The sequence below is a fragment of the Theobroma umbraticum genome, unplaced genomic scaffold (assembly GCF_002168275.2).
Source record: "Theobroma umbraticum cultivar Fairchild unplaced genomic scaffold, ASM216827v3 scaffold_95.0, whole genome shotgun sequence".
Lineage (NCBI taxonomy): Eukaryota > Viridiplantae > Streptophyta > Magnoliopsida > Malvales > Malvaceae > Theobroma > Theobroma umbraticum.
In genome coordinates this window covers 3,283,020-3,306,664 of record NW_018397257.1, presented here as the reverse complement: position 1 = coordinate 3,306,664, position 23,645 = coordinate 3,283,020, and the positions used below count along the sequence as shown (strand labels likewise).

The window sequence follows — 23,645 nt, the reverse complement described above, 5'->3', positions numbered from 1 at the left end:
TATAAAAAATATGTTCTCACTTTTTTTATATCAAACGTTACCTTAATGTCATTTTATGCGACATCCTAATCACTCGGGTTGTAAAGAAAACCCCACCTGCCCAAAGTGCCAACTACAGCAGCCTAACCTAAATTATGGGCTTGCGAATGTGGGCCACCTGGCTTGACCCAAAGCTGGTCCTTCCTTCTAACAATATTGCTTAAATAAAATGGGCTTGCCGCAGATTTCAAAACGACGTCGTTTCATGCAACATCCTAGTTAGTTGGATTGTAAAGCAAACCCCAACTGCCTATCTTGACAACAGTAGTAGCCCATCCAAAATCATGGCCTGTGGTATGGCCACCTGGCCTGACCCAAGGCTTATCCCACCTTCCAACCTTGCTGGTTAAACAAAATGGCTTGCTTCAGATGTTAAAATGACGTCGTTTCATGCTACATCCTCAACAAATCAAACGGTGTCGTTCTGCTGATCCTCCTGACATCCTTTAGTTCTGTCAACGGCGTCGTTTTGAGCGTCTCGAATTCTCAAACCCAAGTGCAGACGCTATATTCCTTCTCCTCCTCGCTTTAACCTCCTTCACCGACTTCTCTCCTTAACCGGAGGCTAGCAAAGCTCCTCCCTCAACCTCTTAAAACCTTGCCTCGACATCTTGTTTTTTTTTTTTTTTTCCTCTTAAGCCACTCTCACTACAAACCTAAAAAGAAACCCTAAATGGGACCCCTCTGTCGGACGCCGCCACAACCCTTTGTCCCTCTTTCAGGCGCGAGGCCCTAGAAAGTAGAAACCCTCACGACAACGTGAAGCTCTTAACCTCTCTCCACCGAGCCTCCATCGCTCTGAGTTTTCTCTTTTGGTTTTTTGGCTTGTTTGGGTTTTTGCTTTTCTGTGATTGGGTATCCTACCTGCTGCTAGACTAGGGTGATTGTCCTCTTATTTATGTTTTTTTTTTTAATTTTGGTGGTTTTTTCTTTATTTGTCTCAAGGGTCTTCTGATCTTCTCTAGGATTTCTGTTTTTAAGGTTTTTCCGTTTCTCAGGGGGCGGGCCTCCCCCAGATTGTAATGTCACTCTAGGCTCCCTTGGGTTTTTCGACTTCAGCTTGAAATTGAAAATTGTTTTTTCAATATTATCAGGTTATCATGAATTTTGCTTACATTTCTGAAATATTTTTGTTTTTTCTGCTGGACCTGTACAACATGTTTGCTCTTGTCTAGGCCCTAACTTTAAAACCACAAACGAAAGCCCTCAACTCTCATCTTAATCTCAATTTGGCAGTACATTCGCCGTCAACGATCTTTCTCTTTCTACCAATACTATGTATGTGTTATCTTTGTAATTTTTTTTAGATGGAATTCTGACGTAATCCAAAAGCAGATAATTCGAAATGAAGCAATCAAAGGATCCATTTGAAGCGGCGTTGGAGGAGCAAGAGGAATCACCACCTGATTCCCCAATTGGTCAGGATGAGTTGGACAGCCAAACCCAAAACCAAACCCCTGCTGGGCACCATACTCTTGTAGATGACGATGATTATGATGAAATCGGCACCAATGTCGATAATCCCTCTCACCAATCATCCAACCCCACTCCTATGTTGCTCACCCCCAGTGTTAACGCTAATGTTGCTTCTGCCGCCGCAGCCTCCAAGAACAAAGAATATGATGATGACGAAGAGGAGGAAAACGTGGATGTTGAGCTTGGCAAGTTCCCTTCTAGTGCTGATCCTGCTAAAATGGCCAAGATGCAGTGAGTTTACTTTTCTTTTTTGTTTTTTCCATGCTGCTTATTCCTGTTCCACTCTTTTATACCTTCATGTATCAGGAGAAAGAGACATGTTTTATAGTGTTTAAGCTCTCCTGTTCCGTGCTTACTGTTGCAATTCTCTAGAAATTAAGGGGACATTTGCCTAAAATTTTTAAATTTGTGCTTCTTTCCAGGGCCATTTTATCACAATTCACAGAGGATCAGATGAGTAGATATGAATCCTTTAGGAGATCTGCACTTCAAAAGTCCAACATGAGAAGGGTAGGCTTCTAAGCTTATTCTTTTTTGTGGTTCTTTGCTTTCTCGAGAATTTTTTTCCTTATAGATGGTGGATTATAATAATTTGTGCTAATTTTAACATGATCGACATTCTGAACCTGTGTTATGCTTCTTCAAAAGGTAAAAGTGATGTACTAAACTCTGGACATCTGAATTTGTATGAGATTCGTGGGGCTTACATCCAAGCTGCTATAGCTTAAATGGCTCATTTATGTATTGTGGTCTTGTAAAACATGATTTGATAATTTATAGACTTCAGGTTTGTGCTGGTGTAAATACAGTTGTTGGTTAGCATCACTGGGAGCCAGAAAATTTCTTTACCAATGACCATTGTTGTGTGTGGGATAGCAAAAATGTATGTTGGCGAACTTGTTGAGACAGGTATGTGCGCTTTTCTCCAACAGCAGTAGTGTTGAGATTTCATTTCCAGACACAAATCAGTTTGATTGATAAGTTAACAAACAACATGAACCATTAAAATCAGGGAAGAAATAGTTGTAAATCAGCACTTTGAAGCTTTCTCAGTTGATTGCATTGTCCAGAGCCAATGCAACAAAAGCTGTGATCCAATATATGGCTTAGTGATAAAAAAGATCATTAATCAAAATTTAGACAGCTAAGTCTATTTTCCATTATTTTGTGGTGGTTTGCAGCTAGAATGGTTATGACAGAGAGAAAAGAATCTGGGCCAATCAGGCCTTGCCACATCAGAGAGGCTTATAGAAGATTGAAGCTTGAAGGGAAAGTACCTAAGAAATCAGTGCAGAGGCTCTTTCACTGAGTGTATCAAGAGACGAACTTAGCAAACATTTATCAGGTGTTTACTAATTACATGGTTTTTAAATCTGACAACATTTCATCCTTTTGTTCCTTTCCAGTGAAAAGGTAGTGAGATACTTATAGGCCATAAAATCAGTGGCAGGTTAATGGAATCAATGTATACTTCTGCGATTGTGTTATCCAATTTTCTTTTCAGCTCCAAAAAGGTTAAATACAACAGAGAAACTTTGCCAAAAGTGATGGGGTTGCTTGTCTGTGAGAGCTTCAAAAATTGAAACGTATTGATATTACCGGTACTTATGATTATACTCCGATGCATGGCATGATGACTAGAGGGCTTCCCCAAGTATTGGGATGACGCTTTCTTTAGCTTGGTTTGTTGGAAGAAACGAGTCATTCTGCAGCACCGGCTGTTGGAGCACTATTCTCGTATTGGCAGCTTCTATTACGAGATGATGACCGATACTGTCAGGAGAAAGAACTACTTATGTTAGAAGCAGCAAAATGAACTCAAATCTGGAAGCCCATCCGAAAAAACAGAACTCGAACCTGACGCAAAAATGTATGTTGGAATTAGAAAAGCGGAGACTAATTGAGAGGCTAAGCGGTATATTAAGTTGAACAAAATCTTCCTGAATCATCACCACAGGATTTGCAAGTGGAATTGGAACTGAATTTGGGGAAGAATTTCTACTGCAGAATTGACAATGGTAACATTCAGTTTAATGAAGTCATCCCATGATGTGGAGGAGAAAATGGTTACTCTTTTTGGAGTTCAGATTAATTGATGGGCTCAGTGTTAATTCTTATTTATTTAGGCTGCCTGTATTTGGTTTCGTTCTTTTGTTTACCTTCTTTCCCATGTCACCTTAGCTCAATTGAGTTGCAATTGCCTCAGCAGTTATTTAGTTGTATGGAATAGCTAAACTATTATCCTTGCGATGAGGAGTGAATATGCTGTTGATTTAGACATAGTAACCCTACAAGACCAAACTTATATATATCTATTAATTAGCATGAGAAATGGCTGCTTAATTGTATTTTTTATTTTTAAAATAATAATAATATTTATTTTTAGATCCCTTAAAAGGTTTAAATTTATTTCTTAGTAAGGTGGCATCATTTGATGCCCTCACAAATATAAATTTAAAAAACAAAACAAAAGATTAGTTTAAAGTAAAACTACTAAGAGGAGGGGTGAATTGATTATTAAGTAAAAATCTTCGTTTTTTCAAAAATAAATTCAACTGTGAAAGATTAAAACAATAAAACAAAACATAAACTAAATAAGTAAAGAGCAAGAAAGTAAGAAAGGAGTCAATAGGAGATTTATAGAAATTCGGCCTTCTAATGACTTCATCTTCTCCCTTCATAACAAAAGACATTTGAATCTACTATCAATTTACTTTTTTAACAAAGTTAGGTGTAACCTTTACAACTTGCTTTTTGCACTATCAAATGTAATCTCAACAACTTGCTTGTTGCAATATCAAGTGTAATCTCTATTAAGACACTGTTTTTTCAAGTTAAAGAACAACATTTATACAAGAATAAACCTTATAAAGGATTAGATAAAATTCTTTTACCTTTTGCTTGATGGTATTATCAATACAACAATGGATTCAAGTGAACCAAAAACTATAAATCTCTAGAAAGGTGGATAATGAAATTTTGGTTTAAAAAGGTGTGAGCTTTCACAAAAATAAAAATAATAAAGAAAGGTCTAAACTGAAGAAAGATCAACTAAAGAATAAATATGAAAATTTTAAGCTTTTTGTTTGCTTTAAGGTAAGAACCTTTTTGCTCATAGCTGCTGTTATTGTTTTTTGGCTTTTTTCCTTTTCAAGAATGATTCAAAATCCTCTTCTTCTCTTCTTTCTTTAATGTCCACAAGATGTATATTTATAGCCTCTAAGATTTTCTACTTGTTAGAGTAAGTTTTGAATCATTTCTTACACGTTCAAACCAACTTGCATAATTTTTTTGTTTTTTTTAAATCAATCTTTGTAGTTGAATTTTTTGTTTTTGCAACGTTTGTAGCATTTTTTCCTTGAATAATCCATTTTTCTATTCCAAGGTGTTGATTTTTTTACAATTGGGCATAAAAGTGATACATTTACAATCTTGAAAAATTGTTTTTTTTGCCTCAATATGTTGGTTCTTCACTGTGGACTGAGACTAAATTTGTGCCATGTCTTTCTTGGTCATCAAGTTTTGAGTTGTACTTTTGGTACTTCAAAAATTGACTTCTTCTCTTTGTAGAATTGATTATTTCTTTTTTGCTTTACTCCTTTTACCTTTTATCTCTCCAAAATCGATTATTTGTCTCTTAGGTGTCAATTTTTCACAAGGTCTGTAACTTTTGTCTTTCAAATATCGACTTCTCCTTGTTTCAGAATCGATTCGTCATTATTGATCTTTACTTTAAAATTGATTTCTTTTTCTCCAAAATCAATTTTTCTTGTAAATAAAGAAATGTATTTTGCTTCTTTTTCATTTAAGAATCAAGTCATTTTTTCTGAAAACTTGATTCTTGGGCTAACACATATAATTTTGGAAACAAGAGACTTTTGAGAAGATTAAGAGCATGATCATCTATATTGAAAATATATTCAAACAATTAAAACATTTTAATATATTTTTCTATTTTAACAATCCTTTAAAGTTTTTCTTCATACTTAAAAATATCTTTTACTTTCAAAGCTCATTAAGTTCAGTTAATTTTGCCATGTCAAAATAAAAATAAAGTTAACAAATATGAAGTTGAGATTTAATGTTGTTACTTTAGCATGATTTCCAAGAGTTAAGAGTGATGTGATCTAAAAGAACATGACTAGAAAAATAATCAAATCCTAATGGATTGACGTAAGTATCTAAGGAAAAATTATAATATATCTCACATACATGATTTATAACTCATTGCTTAGGTGGTTATAAAATATTAGTTGTTAGATATAATCATGAGTTTAGACACAAAAAAATTCTGTATAGCTAAGAGCGATTAGAGGTGTAAAATCTTGTGTGATTAAAATGATTTTGGGTATGATGAGAACTCAAGTAGTGTTATATTAGTGAAATGATAACTTAATATCTTATTTCTCGTTGGTACCTTTATTTTCTTATTAGTCACATGTTCCATTTTCCTTATATAATAGTGAATGGAGAATGAGTTAAATTAAGAATGGTATAAGTTGATGCCAAATGTATACTAGTGGGAGATGTTAAATTTAAATGTGCTGCGTCTACATGACATGCAACTATATTAATTAGTTGTGAATAATTAATAAATATTTAATTAATTAATCTTGGATATTATTATGATATTTCTTAATTAAATAATTAAAAAATATTTGAGTAGGATATAAATTTAAATTATTTAAATGTAAATAAAGATTTATTACATTTAAATTTAAAAGAGATAACGTGCTTCTAAATCCTTAGTATTTCTATAAATACTGCCAGGAAAACTAAAACATTTTCTCTCATTCTTTATACTTTCTCTCATTTTTTTTCATTCTTGAGAAATCATCAAAGTCAAAGTGTTTTGGAGCATATAATTTTTCGTGAAGGATTTTAGTAGCCGCTCCATGATAACGAAAATGAAAAAATCATCGTATATACAAATAAAGGTATGTAAAACAAGCTTCTTTAATTAAAAATGGAGCAAAAAATTTATATGAAAAGACAGATACACCTCCCAGCAATAATAAAGTAAAAAAAAAATAAAGAATTAGTTTAAAAAAAATTATTTCCAATAGTACAAAAATACTCTCAAAATATAATTTTATTTCCTATAATAAAAAGATACTCTCAATATATATATATATATATATATATATATATATATGCTCTTTCTCTTTTATCGTTGTAATCATTTTTGGAAAAAGTTGCCGGTTTGGTAATCTTTTATAGGTTTGTAAAAACTTCAAGACTACGAGGGGGGCACGTGTCCACCGGCTGTCACGTGACAAAGTTTTCTTCACCGCGTCATAGAAATTTAAGCCGTGTACGACCGGCTGTTATCAGTGCAACCTGTTTCACTTCTTTTTTAATAAAAAAAAGTCTGAACTTAGATTCAATTTCGTTTCTTCTTTTTGAAATTTTCATCGCTTGCTGTGTCCCCTTTCGAATTTAAAGAAAGCCACCTTCCTTTCTATATCATTATCTCACTTGTACATGAAAAGCTTCTTTTATTTAAAACCTCCGGAGTTCACCGATTCAACTCGGTCTTTAGGGTTTTTCTTTCCTTAATCAGGTACGCCTTAACCTTCTTCGTGTTTCACTGCAAACTACCTCTGATGAAAACTTGCAATGCTCTGTTTGTTTGCCGAGAAAACTGAGGAAAAGAGACTAACAAAAAATGGCAAAATCTTTGGATCTTATGTCTTTTTTAAAACAATGAATCAATAATTGTTTTTTCTTCAATAAAGTTTGAATTCGTTTGTTGAGCGCAGGTGAGTTTTTTCTTTTTAATTTTTTTTTCTTTGATTCTGGTAGCGTGTGAGTTAGGGTTTAACATTTTGGGCTTAAAATCAAATCTTTGGTGCTCTAATTATATATATTTTTTAAATTTATGTTTTTGAGTTTTCCCTTTTTAATGGGTTGTTCCTGGAGGAACAAGGTTTCATAGTATGTGCTAATTAGTTGATTTTCTGTTTGTCCACGCCCAGCAATGAGGCAGCTAATGTTCTTTACTTTGATACTGTTGTATGATGAGCACATGTTATGTCTCTGCTAAGATAGATTTTCAGTTTACTTGCATGCTTTACCTGTTTGTAAATTGTTTTATTTAGAATCTGTTAATGAGTTGAATTCTGTTGTTTGGATTTCTATATATAGTAGAAAAGATGTCTCGAGTGGAGGAGCTATGGGAGCGGTTAGTACGGGCAGCTTTACGGAGGGAAAGATTTGGGATGGGTTCAATAGGTCAGCCTGTTAGTGGAATTGCTAGTGGAATTGCTGGATATGTTCCTTCTTCTCTTGCGAACAATAGGGATATAGATGCAATTCTGAGAGCTGCAGATGAAATTCAGGATGAAGATCCCAACGTAGCTAGAATTTGTATGTTATTCTCTTCTTCCTTTGGTATCTAAGATACCTAGGTATGAATGTTTTGTTATTCTATCTTATAATCCAACAATGTTGCAGCTCTTTATATTTATTTATGTTTCTACATTGTAAATCATTGGAGTTGGAACTGGCATGTTTATTTCTGTTTGAATTTTTGGATGATATGTGAAATGGTTCAAATATATGTCTTAATACAATGCTGTATATTCATAAACCCATTAAATCATGAGGAAACTTTTATCAATTGTATTATTTGCAGGTCACATGACTGATGAAGTCACCAAAAAAGAAACTAAATTTTGTTCATTTTTACATGTTTTCTTGTATTTGATTATGATTTATGTTTTTTCTTTTACTGTACTAACTTTAAACCCTTCTCATTATAATTGGCTGTTGGCGATTTATATTCTCGATATCCTTGTTGGATAAATAAGTTTAATGCCCTCATTTTCTATCCTTTATTTTTTAGGTTGAATGTGTTTGACTCTTGTAATGTTTGGTACAGTGAAATGAGGCCAGTTTAAATGTTCATTATATAGTATTTGATGTATTCCAATTGTCACTTTTTCAGTGATTTATTTGTTGTACTGCATGATTAATCATGTTTTTCTTTTTGAAATTTTTGTTTTATCTCCCATCATTTCATAAACCTTCAGCATTTGATTTCGTTGAATGGTCATGAACTTAGATTAGGATATTTATGCATCAGAAAAAACCCCTCATACTCCTCCTAAAACAAGTGCCTTGCTTTGTGCACATGCATTCACATGTCATGCATTTAAATATGTGCTTGTGTGATGACGGGATGTGCTCTTCAATTTTAGTGGAAGTTTTGGATAAAAGCCCTTTTTACTTTTCATTAATTTTTTGGTGAATGAATTATGGCTGTCAGAGGGTTTCTAGTTCTATGGGAACATGACTGATTGTGAACATATCTGATATAACTGAAACCCTTGCAGAATGCTATAATTCTTACAGTTAATAGACAATGAATGATTTAAAGTCAAATAAATGAAAGCTGTTTAATGTTTTTGAACTAGCTAATTTTATTGTTTTCCTGCAGTATGTGAGCATGCCTATTCACTTGCTCAAAATCTGGATCCCAATAGTGAAGGAAGAGGTGTTTTACAGTTCAAGACAGGTTTAATGTCTGTCATCAAGGTATACTTCTACTCTATGAAAAATGCTGATAGCTTCCTCTGCCCTATTGCTCACCAAGCAAGAACTTGTATTACAGCAAGTCAATGAGTACTTTTTTGGTGTGCATGCTTTTGCTGTTTGTGAGTAGAATTGTTGATTGTTACTTGTTCCCTTGTGTGTTAGATGCTCATAGCACATTCTTCAAATATGGTTGTCTATTTTACTTTTAAAAGCTCCTTGAGTAATTGAATTGACATTTTATGATGAAATATTATTCCTGCTTGCACATGTATGGATTTTGGTTTGTGTTTGTGCTTATGAGGGTATGCATGTTGGGATCTGTTGGAGAAGCAAGTTGGCTGATGTGGCTGTCTCATGATTGATTTGACTACTTGATGCATTTTTTCTAAATATATTTTATACAGAAAATGTGGTTCTCTTAATGTTTCTACCTACTGTCATTTGCATTTCTTGGCCCATTCTGCTAATTTCAGCAAAAGCTAGTGAAGAGAGAAAGTGGAACCATAGATAGGAGCCAAGATATTACTCGCTTGCAAGAGTTCTACAAGCTTTATAGAGAGAAGAACAATGTTGACGAGCTACGAGAAGAAGAAATGAAGTTGAGGGAGTCAGGTGTTTTTAGTGGTAACCTTGGGGAGTAAGTATCTTAATAGGGATCATGCCTTTTAACCATAGCTTCTCTCCTTTATGTTTGTATATAATTGCACTCTTTGCTTATCTGCCTCTTTCTCAAAAAATTTCTCTTCTCTGTAAATGTGATTCCTTGTGTGGTCAGAGTCTTCAATTGAGTATTTTGTGTACCTTGATCAATTTTGATTATGCGTTGAGAATCCTGAAATACATACATGCTATAGTCGGTTACATGTTTAACTCCATTAGCTTTATGCCTCTTTAAGTGTCTTATTTATGATATTACATTCATGCCTCTTCAATTAACTTTCTTGTTGCAATAAATGATGTTGTGGGTCGTATATGTGCATTGTATTAGATTCCTCAAAGTTACAAATATATTTTTCCATTTAGTTAGTGCAAATGTTTCTGTGTGGCATGTGTGATAAATTGAAAAGAAAATCACACAAGAGTGTTATCGAGGTTCAAAAATTGTAGTCTACTCAAGGCTCACCAAACCCAAAAGTGTTAAAAAAAGAGATAAATTAATTGTTGCTTGCTATGCTATAATTTTGTTGGGCATTTATGTATTGTTGTTGGTTAAACCTTAAATTTCTTTATGCATAAAATAAATCTGTTGCTTCATGATGCAATTGACTTTTTTGAATGCATTTTTTAAATAGATAGGGTTAGACCGTTTATAACTTTGGTGGTGATTTTGCGTGATTGATCTCCATTTTTCCTATTCTTTGTTTTAAATTGTTTTATTCACTCCTGTTTTTCTAATTCTAGGTTGGAGCGGAAGACATTGAAGAGGAAAAAGGTTTTTGGAACATTAAGAGTTTTGGGGATGGTATTGGAGCAGTTGACAGAGGAAATCCCTGAGGAGGTTGGTGGTATAGCCTTTATTTGTTATTTAAATATTTTTAACTGATATTTTTTGTTGTTGTGCTTCAAAATTAAATGGTGGATTTTAAGCTTCAGTGAGGTGCACATATCACTTAACATCTAAACTTCTTTGTCTTTAAGCAATGCTTTTGATCGCATTGATAAACAATTTCTTTAAAGTATAAGCATAATCTAGCAGCGTTCTAATAACGTTCCATATTCAGAATGATAAACTTTGGTTTGGCCTTTTGAGTAGCTTCTCTGCTTTAGAAAGTTGAAGTTAGGCCAAATTGGGGTTTGAAAAACACCTTTTGCTTGGGCCAAGACGCAAAGCTTCAGATAGAGCTAGGAATTGCTGTGAAGCTGATAGATGTTATGGACATATCCTTATCTTGACCGACCAACAGCATTATCTGAAAAGCTCTACTTTGATTCGTCTTTTACTGAAGTTTCAATGAGGTCAAAAAGCAATCTCGTTCGTAGCTTCTAGATTATAATTGAGGGGAATGCATACCTTCTACAGCTTTGTCAAAATAGCAAAGTACAAATTGGTTATATGTTAGGTCACGCCATACTGTTCCTCTTTTCTTTCATGTCTGTTTTTTTGGAAGTAATTTTGTTTTTTCTGCTGTAATGCTTTTTCTTTTCTCCTTCCTTTTTAAACTAGTAAATTTTCTTGCCTTTGAGAAACATTATCAGAGTCATCTAGGTGTCTTAGTTGGGAGTCTGTCTTGTTTTTTTATTTTCATTATTGAGCATTTGGGGTTTTTTACTTCTTAAACTCATTGAATGTCAGTTTATAACACACGAATGGTGAAAGGGGTAAGCTTCCTATGTAAGTTGTGGTATTGAAGCTGTAGCATCACTCAATCTAAGATGCTTTGCTACTGATAGGTTGTGCTGTTGCTAGTTTTATTTCCAAATATTCTATGAGCAACTCCTGTTTCCTTTGTTGCTGTTTTTCCCTTTTTCAGTTGCAGTAATAGTAAAATTTGAATTGTTTCTTGATCTAGTAGTCTTTGAATGGAATCAAGTTTTGCCTCAAATGAAATCCACTCACCTAATAGGTATTTTAGCTGTTTCAATTTTAAAAAATGGTCCATCATATGGGGAATTGTTTTCATTTATAAGAAGCTAATCCTCATAATTAGTATGGAAGCACTTCCCATAGATGTTCCTATTTCTGAGGAGGTTGATAGATTTTCACTTTGGTTTTTGTCAGATCGTGAGCTATTTTGTAGGAAAGAAGAGTGAATGGTGGTAGAGTATTAAAAGGTTTTTGTTTTGATTTTTTTTGGGTTAGGTTTCTTTTAATCTATTTAATTATTACATTGCATGTTTTTCCTAGTAAACATAATTACTCAAGGCCTGTGGCTATGGTCACCGTTCACCCTTGGTATTATTAGTTCTATGTATGCCTTGATTTAATGTTTTCTATGAAACATATTTTGTGAAGCCACTTTGTCTCCTCAAAGCATCTGATATACTTTGTTGTCAGCAAATACTATATTACCACAAACACATAATCAGTGGGATCTCTCAACATTGTGTTGTTGTGTTAGTATCATTGTCAGTAAAATTGATTTGGGCTATTATAGCAATTTGGCATATGCAGTATGCACTCTTTTTTAGTTGTCAAAAATTTTGTCGTCATATTCTGTAGTGTGCTGTTCTACAGTACTATGATCTTATGATTCAAGCACCTGTTTGTGTAATTGTAATTTCTTTTGAGCAGCTGAAACGGGTCATTGATTCAGATGCAGCCATGACTGAGGACCTCATTGCTTATAACATTATCCCATTGGATGCTCCTACCATAACAAATGCTGTTGCGTCATTCCCTGAGGTTAGATCTTTTTGCTCTTTCTGGAGCTCATATTAAAATATAGTTTAGCTTTTTTTTTTAAATTCTTTTAAACTAAAAAAATATATGGGCAGGTACGTGCAGCTGTTTCGGCGTTAAAGTACTTTGGGGGCTTGCCAAGACTGCCCGCCGATTTTTCTATTCCTAATGCAAGGAGTGCCGATCTTTTGGATTTTCTGCATTATGTTTTTGGATTTCAGGTTTGTCTTCTATGATGACATGGAATAAATGGTGTTTTCCTTTATGCTATTTTATTTACTATTTGTAGACTTCAGTATTTCTAAGTTTAAACAACATTATTGGGTAAGATTTCCTATCCTATGTAAGCATCAGATTGCAGTACCTGTTTTTTCTTGAAGTTTCCAATGGCATTTTTCTCTTGGTCCCTGCTTGCCTGCTAATTTACCTCTGTATGTTACCTGCCTTGGTCTGCTTTCATGCTTATTTATTCTGTAGTTGCACATGTGCAACCCTTTTTCCTCCTGGAAGGTCTAGGTCTTGTAGAAACTATCAACCTCTAACTATCCCTTGCTGCATATGTCCCAATTTAACCAGCCATGAAACCATAAGTTGACCTTGTAGCTTGTGTTTGATATTGGATTGAACGTATATTGGCTTTTATTTTCCTTTGTGATGGTTACTCTTACTACTTAGCTTATAGTTCGGACTTGAGTGACATTGTGCATATTTTGCATTGTGCAATATCAAATAATAATTTGCATGAGAAAAGTAAAAACATGTCAGTGCTTTTGACTGAAATATAATTTCTTGGTCCATAGTTTTCTTATTAGTTTCAATTATTTATCTTATGATAGTGTTTCTAATTTCTTTGCTCATTCTCATGTAATTGTTCTTTAAACTTATCCTGCATTAAAAACCTGTCTTTTTAGTGTTAATTTTGTCACGTTTGACATTTTAATTTAAGGTCTGATTCATATACTTTTTCGATTTCAGAAAGACAATGTTTCTAACCAACGTGAACATATAGTTCTCCTGCTTGCCAATGAACAATCTCGACTGGGAATACCTGAAGAAACTGAACCAGTAAGTCACGATTTTGTTGTGTTATTGTTGCTGAACTTTCCAATGTATATTGAATGTCCCATGATTGGCCTTTGAGAAGTCCCTGGTTTTGGAAACGTTTGGAGAGGTGACAGCACTCACTTTCCATTTTTCTCTATAATAATCTTCTACTAAGAATCTTTTGGTTAAACTTGCTTGATGCGTGTATGGAGTGAGCGAGGACTGTGCTCTTAAATTTTGCCTGTGGGTTGGTCTTTTTTACCTTACATGCAAGTATTTTACAGTTCACAGTTCAGAAGTAGTGGGTTTTTGGTGGTTACATGTCTTCTCCTTGTTGGCTTACCCTGTCTGACAGTAGCTTTAACTAGCACTTTGAACTACTTGAATTAAACTTTGCTATTGTTTGACCAGAAGAGAAGAAGGAAGAGTAATCTAAGCTTCGATTTTGCTCGTTACTTTTAGTTAGAACTTAAGGTGGAGACAAAATGTTGATTTTATGACTGCTCAAAAATGGAAAAAGGGGAAAAAAGCAGGTTAAATGCCCAAATTAGGATCTAACCTTTACAAAATTTGTCAATCAAGAAGATAACACTAACAATGGAGGATTTCAGATTGTCAAATTTGATCATTAATGAAAATTAGAATGTAATCCTCACACCGTTAATCTCTCTATAGCTATCATGTTGAAAATCAGAAATGTGTCTTTGTCCATGTGGCCAAACTTGACACATGGCAGTTGAATTTAACATCTATTTAAAGTTTCCCCCTCTCTCTATCTCTCTGTTTCATTTTTCGTGCTTCATAATTTTCTGTTCCTTTCCATCAACAGATGTTTACATGGTAAATGTAAAGCTAATTCTTGTTTTGATTACTTAATCTTGGTGGTTCCTTAGTGGAATTTGAAATCTCTATTTAAGGTATGGTGCATGCAGCTGTAAAATGATTGACTTTTTGTTTCTGAATTGAATATTTTGATCTTATTTGAAGAGTTTAGAATTTCACATTTTCCTATTAGCCTAGATATCTAACCTTTGTTTTGTTTAAGGCTGGTGTATTTGGCTGTTAATTCAATTGGGTCTTTTATCTTATTTTAGTAGTTTAGATTTTTTTTTAACACTTTAATTATTACTTCTGTAACTCCTGGTATGTAAATTTTGTTTAAGGGCTAGTTTATGTGACATTTTTTTTCAATTGGGTACAATAATTTTTATTCAGCATTCTCATCATTTGATCCAGATCTTTTACCTTGATTTTTCTGCAGAAATTGGATGAGGCTGCAGTGCAGAAGGTGTTTCTTAAGTCTCTTGGGAACTACATCAAATGGTGCAACTACTTGTGTATTCAACCTGTTTGGAGCAAGTGAGGATTTCCATCTCCCTGTCGTTTACTTTGTGACTATTTTGTGAGTGCCCTTTGTTTATGACCCGCGACAATTAAGAGTTATGGACTCCTAATTGTCCTGTGCAGTCTGGATGCTGTTAGCAAGGAGAAGAAATTACTCTTTGTTTCTTTGTACTTCTTAATTTGGGGTGAAGCTGCCAACATCAGATTTCTTCCAGAATGCTTGTGCTACATATTTCATCATGTAAGTGAACCTAGAGTTATTCTGTTGATGTCAAACTTATTCCTATATTGTAAAATGCTTGTTTGCAATTTTTTATTGTGAAGGGCTGTTTTTAAGCTTGTACTCACATTTGAACTTTAACTTTGGTGCGCAGATGGTGAGGGAAATGGATGAAATTCTAAGGCAGCAGTTGGCACAACCAGCCAATAGTTGCTGTTCTGAAAGTGGTGTATCATTCCTTGATCAAGTTATCACTCCGCTGTTTGAGGTTGTTGCTGCGGTATGTCTCAATCTCTCAGCAGCAAGTTGTTAACAATATTTTTATATTGCCACTTCAGTTACTGGTTTGCCTAAATTTTTTAGTTTTAAATGTGGTTAAGTCGTTTTAGATGAGCTGGTTGTAGATAGTGGCTTTTACCCATGGATAATTTTGACTTTTGATTATGGTTAAGTTAATGGGTCTTTGTGTTTGTTGTCAACTTTGTTTCCTGATTAACTCTGTTCATCGTTTTAGTTCCTTGTTCCCAAGTGAATAAGCCTTTTGACTTTTGTACAATTTTAGAAGAGAGGTGCCAGCAGCCCATATACACTACACTTATTTGCAGTGTTTTCTCAAGGGCACTTTACCTCCATTAGGTTTAGGTGAATCTCTATAGGCCCCTGTAGAATCCTCTAGTTTGGACTGTTAGTTTGAGGGACTTATTTGTACATATGTAACTGGTGGAATTCTTTTGTATATTTACATGTAATTTGAAGTCTTAATTTAGTAGAATAAGGGTAATAATAAGTTATTATGAAAGTTTTCATTTTATTAAAAACTGTCAGTGTAACCTCCTATTAGTAATGAAGCAATTTACAGGGTTATGTGTCTCTTTCAAAACCGCACGGGTCATGGGCAAACTGTGTTTTGAGCAAACCCCCATAGTGAAGTTAATTTATGCTTTTTCTATTATTTCCCATGGGTGAAGGGAAATTGATTCTGATATTTTGCAGAAGTTTTAAGCTATAATGGAGGTGGTGGTGTGGCTACGTATGAACTCTTTCTGTCATTGCTGAAGTCTCATATAGGTCCGATTGGTTGCTAAAGTTGCATTAAATGTTTTTGTAGGTCCTTTTTACTGCAATTTAACCGCCCCTAAGCTGATTAGGAATGTAAACACTATTTTTGTCTTCTTTTTTTGAACCCATATCCCAGAATTTGGCATTTGCTTATAGTGCTGCATGCTTAAGGACCCTGTGTTACTGTAATATTGGAGCCTAGTCAGCTCTGTTTCAGGTCAGAAGTATTTTAGAGCATATAGTGAAACTGAAGTACTTGTCGTGGATGGCTCTTGATGTATGATAATTGCAGAAATGAAGAGAAACTAGTGGTGGAAGTAGCTGGAAAGCTCTATTTACATTTAAAAATAGAACAAGAGCTGCATAATCCAAGGGAGGGATTCAAGAAATTACAAATATTCTGTTACTAATAAAGCTAGATCTTATCTTGTGGTCTTTTTGCTATTTAGGTGGCAGCTGCTTGATACTCACACTGACACTTGTTTCCTCATGAAAGTCTTCATGTTTCTAACTATGCATTTAAATTTGGAATACAGGAGGCTGCAAACAATGACAACGGCCGAGCACCACATTCTGCTTGGAGAAATTATGATGATTTTAATGAATATTTTTGGTAATTTTTTGGCAGCATTGATACTCTTTTAAGGTTTGTTAACATGTTTTGATGGCTGACCATCTGTTGCTTTTTCAGGTCACTTCATTGTTTTGAGCTTAGCTGGCCTTGGCGCAAAAGTTCATCTTTTTTCCAGAAGCCAAAACCTAGGTCAAAGGTTTGCATCTAACCACTGTTCAACTTTGCATCATGGTTGGAATTAGGTTAAGGATTTTATTTCCTGTTAGATGTGTTCTCTTCCTTCAAATATTTGAATGCAGGTTGCATGTTTTCTTTTTTTTTTTTTTCAATATTTTGCTCATAATTGAGATTGATGAATAATTGCTCTAAACCTAACATGTTCAACAAATAATGTAAGTGAGCCATCTTTAAATGACCTATATTTAAAATACATGTTTTTTGAGAGGCTTTGTTTGTTGTTCTTGAATAATGATAGAAATTTCAAAATTTGAAATTTACAAGTTTCTTTGAACAGTTGTCTGCTTTACATTTGTACTTGAAGTCAAAGAGGCTTCAAGCTAATGTGTTTGTGAGAATGTTTAAGCGATAATCAGTTTGATTTTTTAGCCTAATTTTTGTTTTAGCATTATTGTTGCTGCGAAATAGTTAGAATGATTACCTGTTCGATTGAGCATTCTATCAGTATGCCCAATATTTAATATTTTCAAATATTTGGAAATTGGAATTCATTTCAATTCCTTGTTACCTTAAATTTTTTTTAATTGATTTATCTAATGGACCCTGTCCTAGACCACCTTGTTTTCCATCTCCATTATGCTTCTTTTATTTAAGAATCTTTGTTTCAAAAGGAAGATATGAGCTTCAAAGTGCACTGTGATTTTTACAAGATAAAGTTGAACTGTTCATCTGGTAATTGAAGGAACTTTAAATGGAAACTTGATTGTTGCAGTAACTATTTTGGTGTCTGGGATCTTTATTGCTATGTTTCTTTAATTTGCTTTCTTGCTGCAACAACCCTCTATTGCTAGGGAATCTGTTTGACGGGCCTATGTTTTAATTAATACCCTGTTTTCTTTGGTTTTTGTGGGTCTTGACTGTTTATTTGTGCTGTAAGCTGCTACAATTTAGTGTTTCTTTCTATTCTTTTTATTTTGCAGAATCCACTTAAATCTGGAGGAGGTCAACATCGAGGGAAAACTTCATTTGTTGAGCACCGGACATTTTTCCATCTTTACCATAGTTTTCATCGATTGTGGATATTTCTTGCTATGATGTTTCAGGTTTGCAAATCTAAATGATGGCTTGTTTCTATGTACTTTTGTAGTTCTTTCTTCTTCTTCTTTTTCTTTTCTGGTTTGGTGTGTATAAAACTTCTGAAAGCACATGCCAATAACATGCACCTTCTACTCTTTTCGATTTCCTGTCCCACATCATTAATATTTTTTTCTGTGTAATGGCTACTCTAGTCTCATTGTAATACTTTTCTTTTATAAAATTTAAGAACATGAAAACTGCCACTTTCCCTCTCCATCTGTCTCTCCCTGCCCCCTCTCCTTGTTGCAGTCTCCTTTATTGGAGGTTGAAATTCGGATCCCTCAGTATTGGGCATCACTGATAGGTGCAAGAATAAAGTTTTGTTTTCCCCAATTGATCTAGTCCAGAGTTTTCCTCCCCCTAAAATGTATTTGAGAAATGGCTAGGTACTAAATATATTTTGAAAGCAAAGAGATATTATCTGTATTCTCTGTGTAATTTTCTCCACTTATCTAGTTTATTCTAATTTGTGCCGGTGTGGGTTCCATCTGTTAGCCAATTTCCTTTATTCAATGTCCAACGGTTGATGTTCCATTTAATTCCATGTTTCTGTTAAACCACTCCTTTCATCTGCATACAAAAAATGGAAACTGCCTGATCCTTAATTGGATTCTTTTATTATGATTGCATTGATCTTTGAGCCTTCTATGTATACTCCAATTTTGTGCTAGAATAGAGTTGTATATTTCTTTCACCTTACTTAGAATAGAGTTCTTTTCTCTTTTTAAATGGAATCTATTCATTATCCATAATTATCATTATTATATCTTAACCATTGTTATGGATTGCTAGCTTATTTCTCTCTATTAGGGACTCACGATCATTGCATTCAATGATGGACATCTGAACTCGAAGACTCTACGGGAAGTTCTCAGTCTTGGTCCAACTTTTGTAGGGATGAAGTTTATAGAAAGTAGGTTACTTTTTGCATCTGCTGATGTTTGATGTTTCATTGTTTTTCTAAATAGATAATTAACTACTGTGATAATTGACTGACGAGAATTTGTTTCTTCTTGCTGCTAAAATATTTCACTTAAATTGCTAAAGTTCTTGCCTCATAATATAGGTGTTTTGGATGTTTTCATGATGTATGGTGCATATTCGACCACACGACGCCTAGCTGTTTCCAGGATTTTGCTTCGATTTGTTTGGTTCAGTGTTGCATCAGTCGTTATATCCTTCCTTTATGTGTATGTTCTCAGTTAGTTTGCTGAAACTTTATTTTTTTGACTTAATTTCATTGATTTAACTGGTCCATATATATGTTTTATATATAAGGTTAACTTCTTTTAATGTTCAACCATCACTACTGCAGGAAAGCTTTACAGGAAGAGAGTAAACCAAATTCAGATTCAGTTGTTTTCAGATTGTATTTGATTGTTATAGGCATCTATGCTGGTATCCAGTTTTTCATAAGTTTTCTCATGCGAATACCAGCATGCCATCGTTTGACCAATCAGTGTGATCGCTGGTCTTTGATTCGCTTTATCAAATGGATGCGCCAGGTTTTCATTTTCTATTTTTGTACCTTGTGTTCTGTTTACTGTTTTATATTTCTTTGCTAATTCTTATCTCTGTTATTATTATTCTTTGTTGTGTTCATTCTCAAAGGAACGGTACTATGTTGGACTTGGCATGTATGAGAGGACTACTGACTTTATCAAGTAATCTCTAATCTCTGTCCTTGAGTTTCCTTGATTATGTACCCCAGGCACATTGGGAATGAAAATTTTCTTTTCATTGAATGCTTGATGAATACCTTTTAAATGTTTTATCATGTACTTGTGATGCAGATATATGGTTTTCTGGCTCATCATCTTGAGCGGGAAATTTTCATTTGCCTATTTTTTCCAGGTATGAGGCTTTTGTTTCGCCGTATGTAGTGTGGATGTTGATATTGTGTTTGGTTATCTTTATAATGCTCTATCTGAATTTTGCAGATTAAGCCCTTGGTGAAGCCGACAAGGACTATAGTGACTATGGATGATCTACAATATTCTTGGCATGATTTTGTATCTAAAAGTATGCCTTTTGCATGTTCATGTTATAAAATTTTATGATGCATTAAATTTTTTGTTATATAGTCACACAACTGAAAGAATTGCCTTCCTTTTTTTTTTAAATTGTAAAATATGTATGCTGAATGTGCCGACTGATATCTTTGATGTACTTGAAATTGATTTCTTATTTGGGAAGAAAATAGGTATAGTTGTAGAATCTAAAACTTGAAATTCTGTTTGTTGAGCGTAGTGGCCTCTCTGTAAATATATAAAGCCAACCTATTACAAGTTGCAAAATTGTTTTGCATGTCTGTGCTCTTCCGCCGGAGTATAAATAAAGGAATCAAAACTATATTTGATGCATAAATATTATGTTGACTTTCTGCCTGGAGTTTTCTCTTGTTCCGTGTCCTTACTTTCCTCCCATTCTCTGTTTGTTGTTGGAAGTTTTGACACTGTTATGCTTGTTATAATTAAATACACGTGGACTTTCTTTGAGAATATCTCTTTGCATGCAGATAACCATAATGCTCTGACAGTGGCTACTTTATGGGCTCCAGTGATAGCTGTAAGTTTGAATCCCTGATATGTTTCTAAAGATATGAAATACCAAGTCCGTCGAATTCCTGATACATGGGGATAAATGGGTCATGATGTCATTTTGAGCAATAGCTTACCTTAAAGGGATTCTCTTAATTTAAAGTGATGCGATGGCAGGGAATTAGATATACATGCAAGTTAAATAATTTTTATTATCTGTTTTATATTTGGTTGTGTTTGTGGTGGATGTCTTGCTAAGAAATAGTGGAGAGATTCAGTTTTTTTAAGTGAATTGTTCCCTTTTCTATATTAGTTATATATTTATTTTTGTTTCCCTTCTTTTGCCGCAGATGTATCTGTTAGACATCTACTTTTTTTACACTGTCTTATCTGCTGTGTGGGGATTCTTGCTTGGGGCAAGAGATCGTCTTGGGGAGGTATGTAGTTTTCGTCTGACCTATGTCTATTTTTTGCCAACTTACTATGTTTTCCTGCTTGTCAGTTTTATTTCCCCAATTTACTTTCTTCTTCCACTTGAGTTGTGCTTTGAACCTTTTCTCGAAATCTCAGATTAGATCTTTGGGTGCTGTCCATAAACTTTTTGAGGAGTTTCCAGCAGCTTTTATGAAGACGCTTCATCCTGTTAGGTCAGACACTTAAACATAGTACAACAATTGTGGTTCATTTTGAATGGTTACTATGCTTGCTCCTTTTTTCTCTTGGTATTTGGTTTTTTTAATTATGTGAGAAACTTTTGGTTTTGCAGGACTTCTACATCGTCCTCTAACCAGGTGAGCGATTATGCATATTGTAATTGGTTATAACTGAGAAGCAGTAGAATAATTAGTTTTTGAAGGTGGGTATGTTTTACATAGTCACTGTTGGACTTGAAGTTGTGCTTTAACCATAGTAACATTGCTTTTTTGTGCTATGGTTTCCATTATGCTACTATATATCCAAAGGTGCATAGGTGCACTGTTGTGGTAAAATTGTCACCCTTTCACATGACACTGCTACCAGAACAGTACACCCTCTCACATGACACTGCTACCAGAACAGTAAACTGAGTCCCTCACTTTTCTTGCTCAATCCACTGCTTTTGTTTGGCCTTTATGTTTACTGTTAACACTCTTTACTTTGTATTTATTCTCCATCTCCAACAAATCATTGCCACGTGTCTTTTGTAATATGTATGTTTTTTCATTTTTCTATTGTCAAATTTTGTAGTTTTTTCCCTTTTGTTTTTCTATTCTTTTTGTTATTCTAACTTACTTGATTGCTTTTTTCTTTGTTATCCCATGACATTTAAGAACTAACCCCTAATGACAAAATTTTAATTGATCAATAAGTAACATATCATGTCTCAGGTGTTATTTCATACTTTCGGTTATCTGATTTTATTAATATTATTAACCATTCCTTTTCAAAAATAGTATTGTAGTTGAAGCGTAGAACGTCCTCAATTACTTGATATAGTTTTGTATTAGAATTCAGTTATTATTTGATTAAGTTTATCAATAAACTATTAACAGATTTTAATAAAGTTCTAATAACATCATGTAGAATAGAAGTAAGAAATATACTAAGTTGTGAATTTGGTTATGCTTGTTGCTTTGTGAATATAATGGTCACTGGATAATATACGGGTCTAAAATTTAAATTCAAAAGGTAAAATATTTTATTTTTTATTTGAGATGACATTAAAATAATGGTATTTTGTTAGTTAACTTTTAAATTTCATTATTATGAAGTGTGTAGATTGTAAATAGTGTTTATTAATTAGGGAATTTGACTCAACTATATCCAATACTTAGTAGATAATTCATAAGGAGTTTTCCAGTTGGCATGGCTCAAATGCAAAGGATAGAGTCGATTTGGGCATTTGGTTCTAATTTAGAGCCATTCATATTTTTTTTTATTCAAAGAAAAAAGAGTAATTCAAAACTGTTGATTAAAATTTGTGACTATCATTTTGTTTTTATTGTATGCTCCATTTAATGACAAAGTTATTGCTATATGTATTAGTAGCTTCAAAATTTTATCTTAAAAAAAAAAGAACATTTTCATCATTGCATTACCATGGCAAGGTGCGACTCAGCTTGTTTAATCTATAGCACTGAGGGTTTCTTCTTTCATCTTTGTTTATTGTTTCTTCACATTATAAGTCAGCAACTAATTCTTAGGGAACTTACTGCTCTGTGTTTGTAAAGGTTGTGGAGAAGAACAAGTTTGATGCTGCCCGTTTCTCTCCCTTTTGGAATGAAATTATCAAAAATTTGAGGGAAGAAGATTATTTAACTAACTTGTGAGTGTTCTTGAGTCTGTTCTTGTTGATTTAATAGATTCTTTTGTATCGGCTCTTGGGTGGATTGTCTATTTGTGGGTTCCATAAGATTGATATGTAGGTGCTATTCTTTGATGAGATTTATTTCCCCTTATTCCCTTCTTTTCCTTTACTGCAGGGAAATGGAGTTACTTTTAATGCCTAAAAATACAGGGAGTCTCCCCTTGGTTCAGTGGCCCCTTTTTCTTCTTGCTAGCAAGGTCTTTGATTTCTCTAATAATAGCTATACTTTTATTTTATAGTATATATTTACTTCTTTAATTTTGATTAAACGATTTTTTTTTTCAATAGTTATTGATTAAACGTGTGTTTAATTTCATCTTCAATGTACTATTGCAGATTTTTTTGGCTAATAATAGTGCCGCTGAGAGAACAATAGATTCACAAGATGAGCTCTGGGAAAGGATTTCAAGGGATGACTATATGAAGTATGCAGTTCAGGAATGCTACCATGCCCTCCGGTTTATACTGACAGAGATATTGGAAGCTGAAGGAAGGATATGGTAAATTCTTATTATATTGTTGGAGTTCTGTAAAGAATTCATGTTGCTCTTATGATATTCTTATGTTGTATCTATTTTCCTTAGGGTTGAGAGGATATACGAGGGCATTGAAGCCAGCATAGAGAAGAAGAGTATCCATGTTGATTTTCAGCTAAACAAGCTGCAACTGGTTATTTCGCGGGTTACTGCTCTCTTAGGAATTCTGGTTGGTTTTATTGCTTTTATTCTTGATTCACTTGTGGTATAAAAGCAAAATTCCTGTTGTATATTTGTTGTCTTCTTTTTCCTTTTATTTGTATTTTGTACTTT

General features: G+C 33.9%; 2 protein-coding genes across 8 annotated transcripts in view; both read left to right on the top strand.

The window, feature by feature from the left end:
* Positions 1-552: 552 nt before the first annotated feature.
* Positions 553-3,801, top strand: TAF11 (TBP-associated factor 11). 7 transcript variants are annotated; one of them, XM_021423103.2, is made up of 6 exons: positions 554-919; positions 1,021-1,133; positions 1,375-1,746; positions 1,938-2,025; positions 2,325-2,424; positions 2,697-3,801. In XM_021423103.2, the coding sequence occupies exons 3-6, from the start codon at positions 1,385-1,387 to the stop codon at positions 2,822-2,824; spliced, it is 678 nt and encodes a 225-aa protein (XP_021278778.1). In that variant the 5' UTR covers positions 554-919; positions 1,021-1,133; positions 1,375-1,384; the 3' UTR covers positions 2,825-3,801. The 7 variants fall into 7 exon arrangements, with proteins under 7 accessions (XP_021278779.1, XP_021278778.1, XP_021278780.1 ...); XM_021423104.2 differs by having other exon boundaries at positions 553-1,746; positions 2,697-2,860; positions 2,966-3,801; XM_021423105.2 differs by lacking the exon at positions 1,021-1,133 and having other exon boundaries at positions 554-798.
* Positions 3,802-6,840: 3,039 nt separating this feature from the next.
* The window catches only part of LOC110412022 (callose synthase 9), a 37,568-nt gene continuing 20,763 nt past the window's right edge, over positions 6,841-23,645 (top strand). The window contains exons 1-28 of the mRNA XM_089782963.1: positions 6,841-7,078; positions 7,663-7,884; positions 8,957-9,054; positions 9,528-9,691; positions 10,456-10,552; positions 12,287-12,397; positions 12,490-12,615; positions 13,370-13,459; positions 14,700-14,797; positions 14,906-15,023; positions 15,157-15,282; positions 16,598-16,674; positions 16,753-16,831; positions 17,793-17,915; positions 18,760-18,862; positions 19,016-19,139; positions 19,265-19,454; positions 19,561-19,613; positions 19,743-19,803; positions 19,890-19,971; positions 20,468-20,517; positions 20,840-20,926; positions 21,060-21,136; positions 21,256-21,280; positions 22,700-22,794; positions 22,952-23,033; positions 23,173-23,336; positions 23,421-23,541. Of these exons, the coding sequence (XP_089639089.1) occupies positions 7,671-7,884; positions 8,957-9,054; positions 9,528-9,691; positions 10,456-10,552; positions 12,287-12,397; positions 12,490-12,615; positions 13,370-13,459; positions 14,700-14,797; positions 14,906-15,023; positions 15,157-15,282; positions 16,598-16,674; positions 16,753-16,831; positions 17,793-17,915; positions 18,760-18,862; positions 19,016-19,139; positions 19,265-19,454; positions 19,561-19,613; positions 19,743-19,803; positions 19,890-19,971; positions 20,468-20,517; positions 20,840-20,926; positions 21,060-21,136; positions 21,256-21,280; positions 22,700-22,794; positions 22,952-23,033; positions 23,173-23,336; positions 23,421-23,541 (2,835 nt within the window). The 5' untranslated portion in view covers positions 6,841-7,078; positions 7,663-7,670. The remainder of the gene's footprint in view (positions 7,079-7,662; positions 7,885-8,956; positions 9,055-9,527; positions 9,692-10,455; positions 10,553-12,286; positions 12,398-12,489; positions 12,616-13,369; positions 13,460-14,699; positions 14,798-14,905; positions 15,024-15,156; positions 15,283-16,597; positions 16,675-16,752; positions 16,832-17,792; positions 17,916-18,759; positions 18,863-19,015; positions 19,140-19,264; positions 19,455-19,560; positions 19,614-19,742; positions 19,804-19,889; positions 19,972-20,467; positions 20,518-20,839; positions 20,927-21,059; positions 21,137-21,255; positions 21,281-22,699; positions 22,795-22,951; positions 23,034-23,172; positions 23,337-23,420; positions 23,542-23,645) is intronic.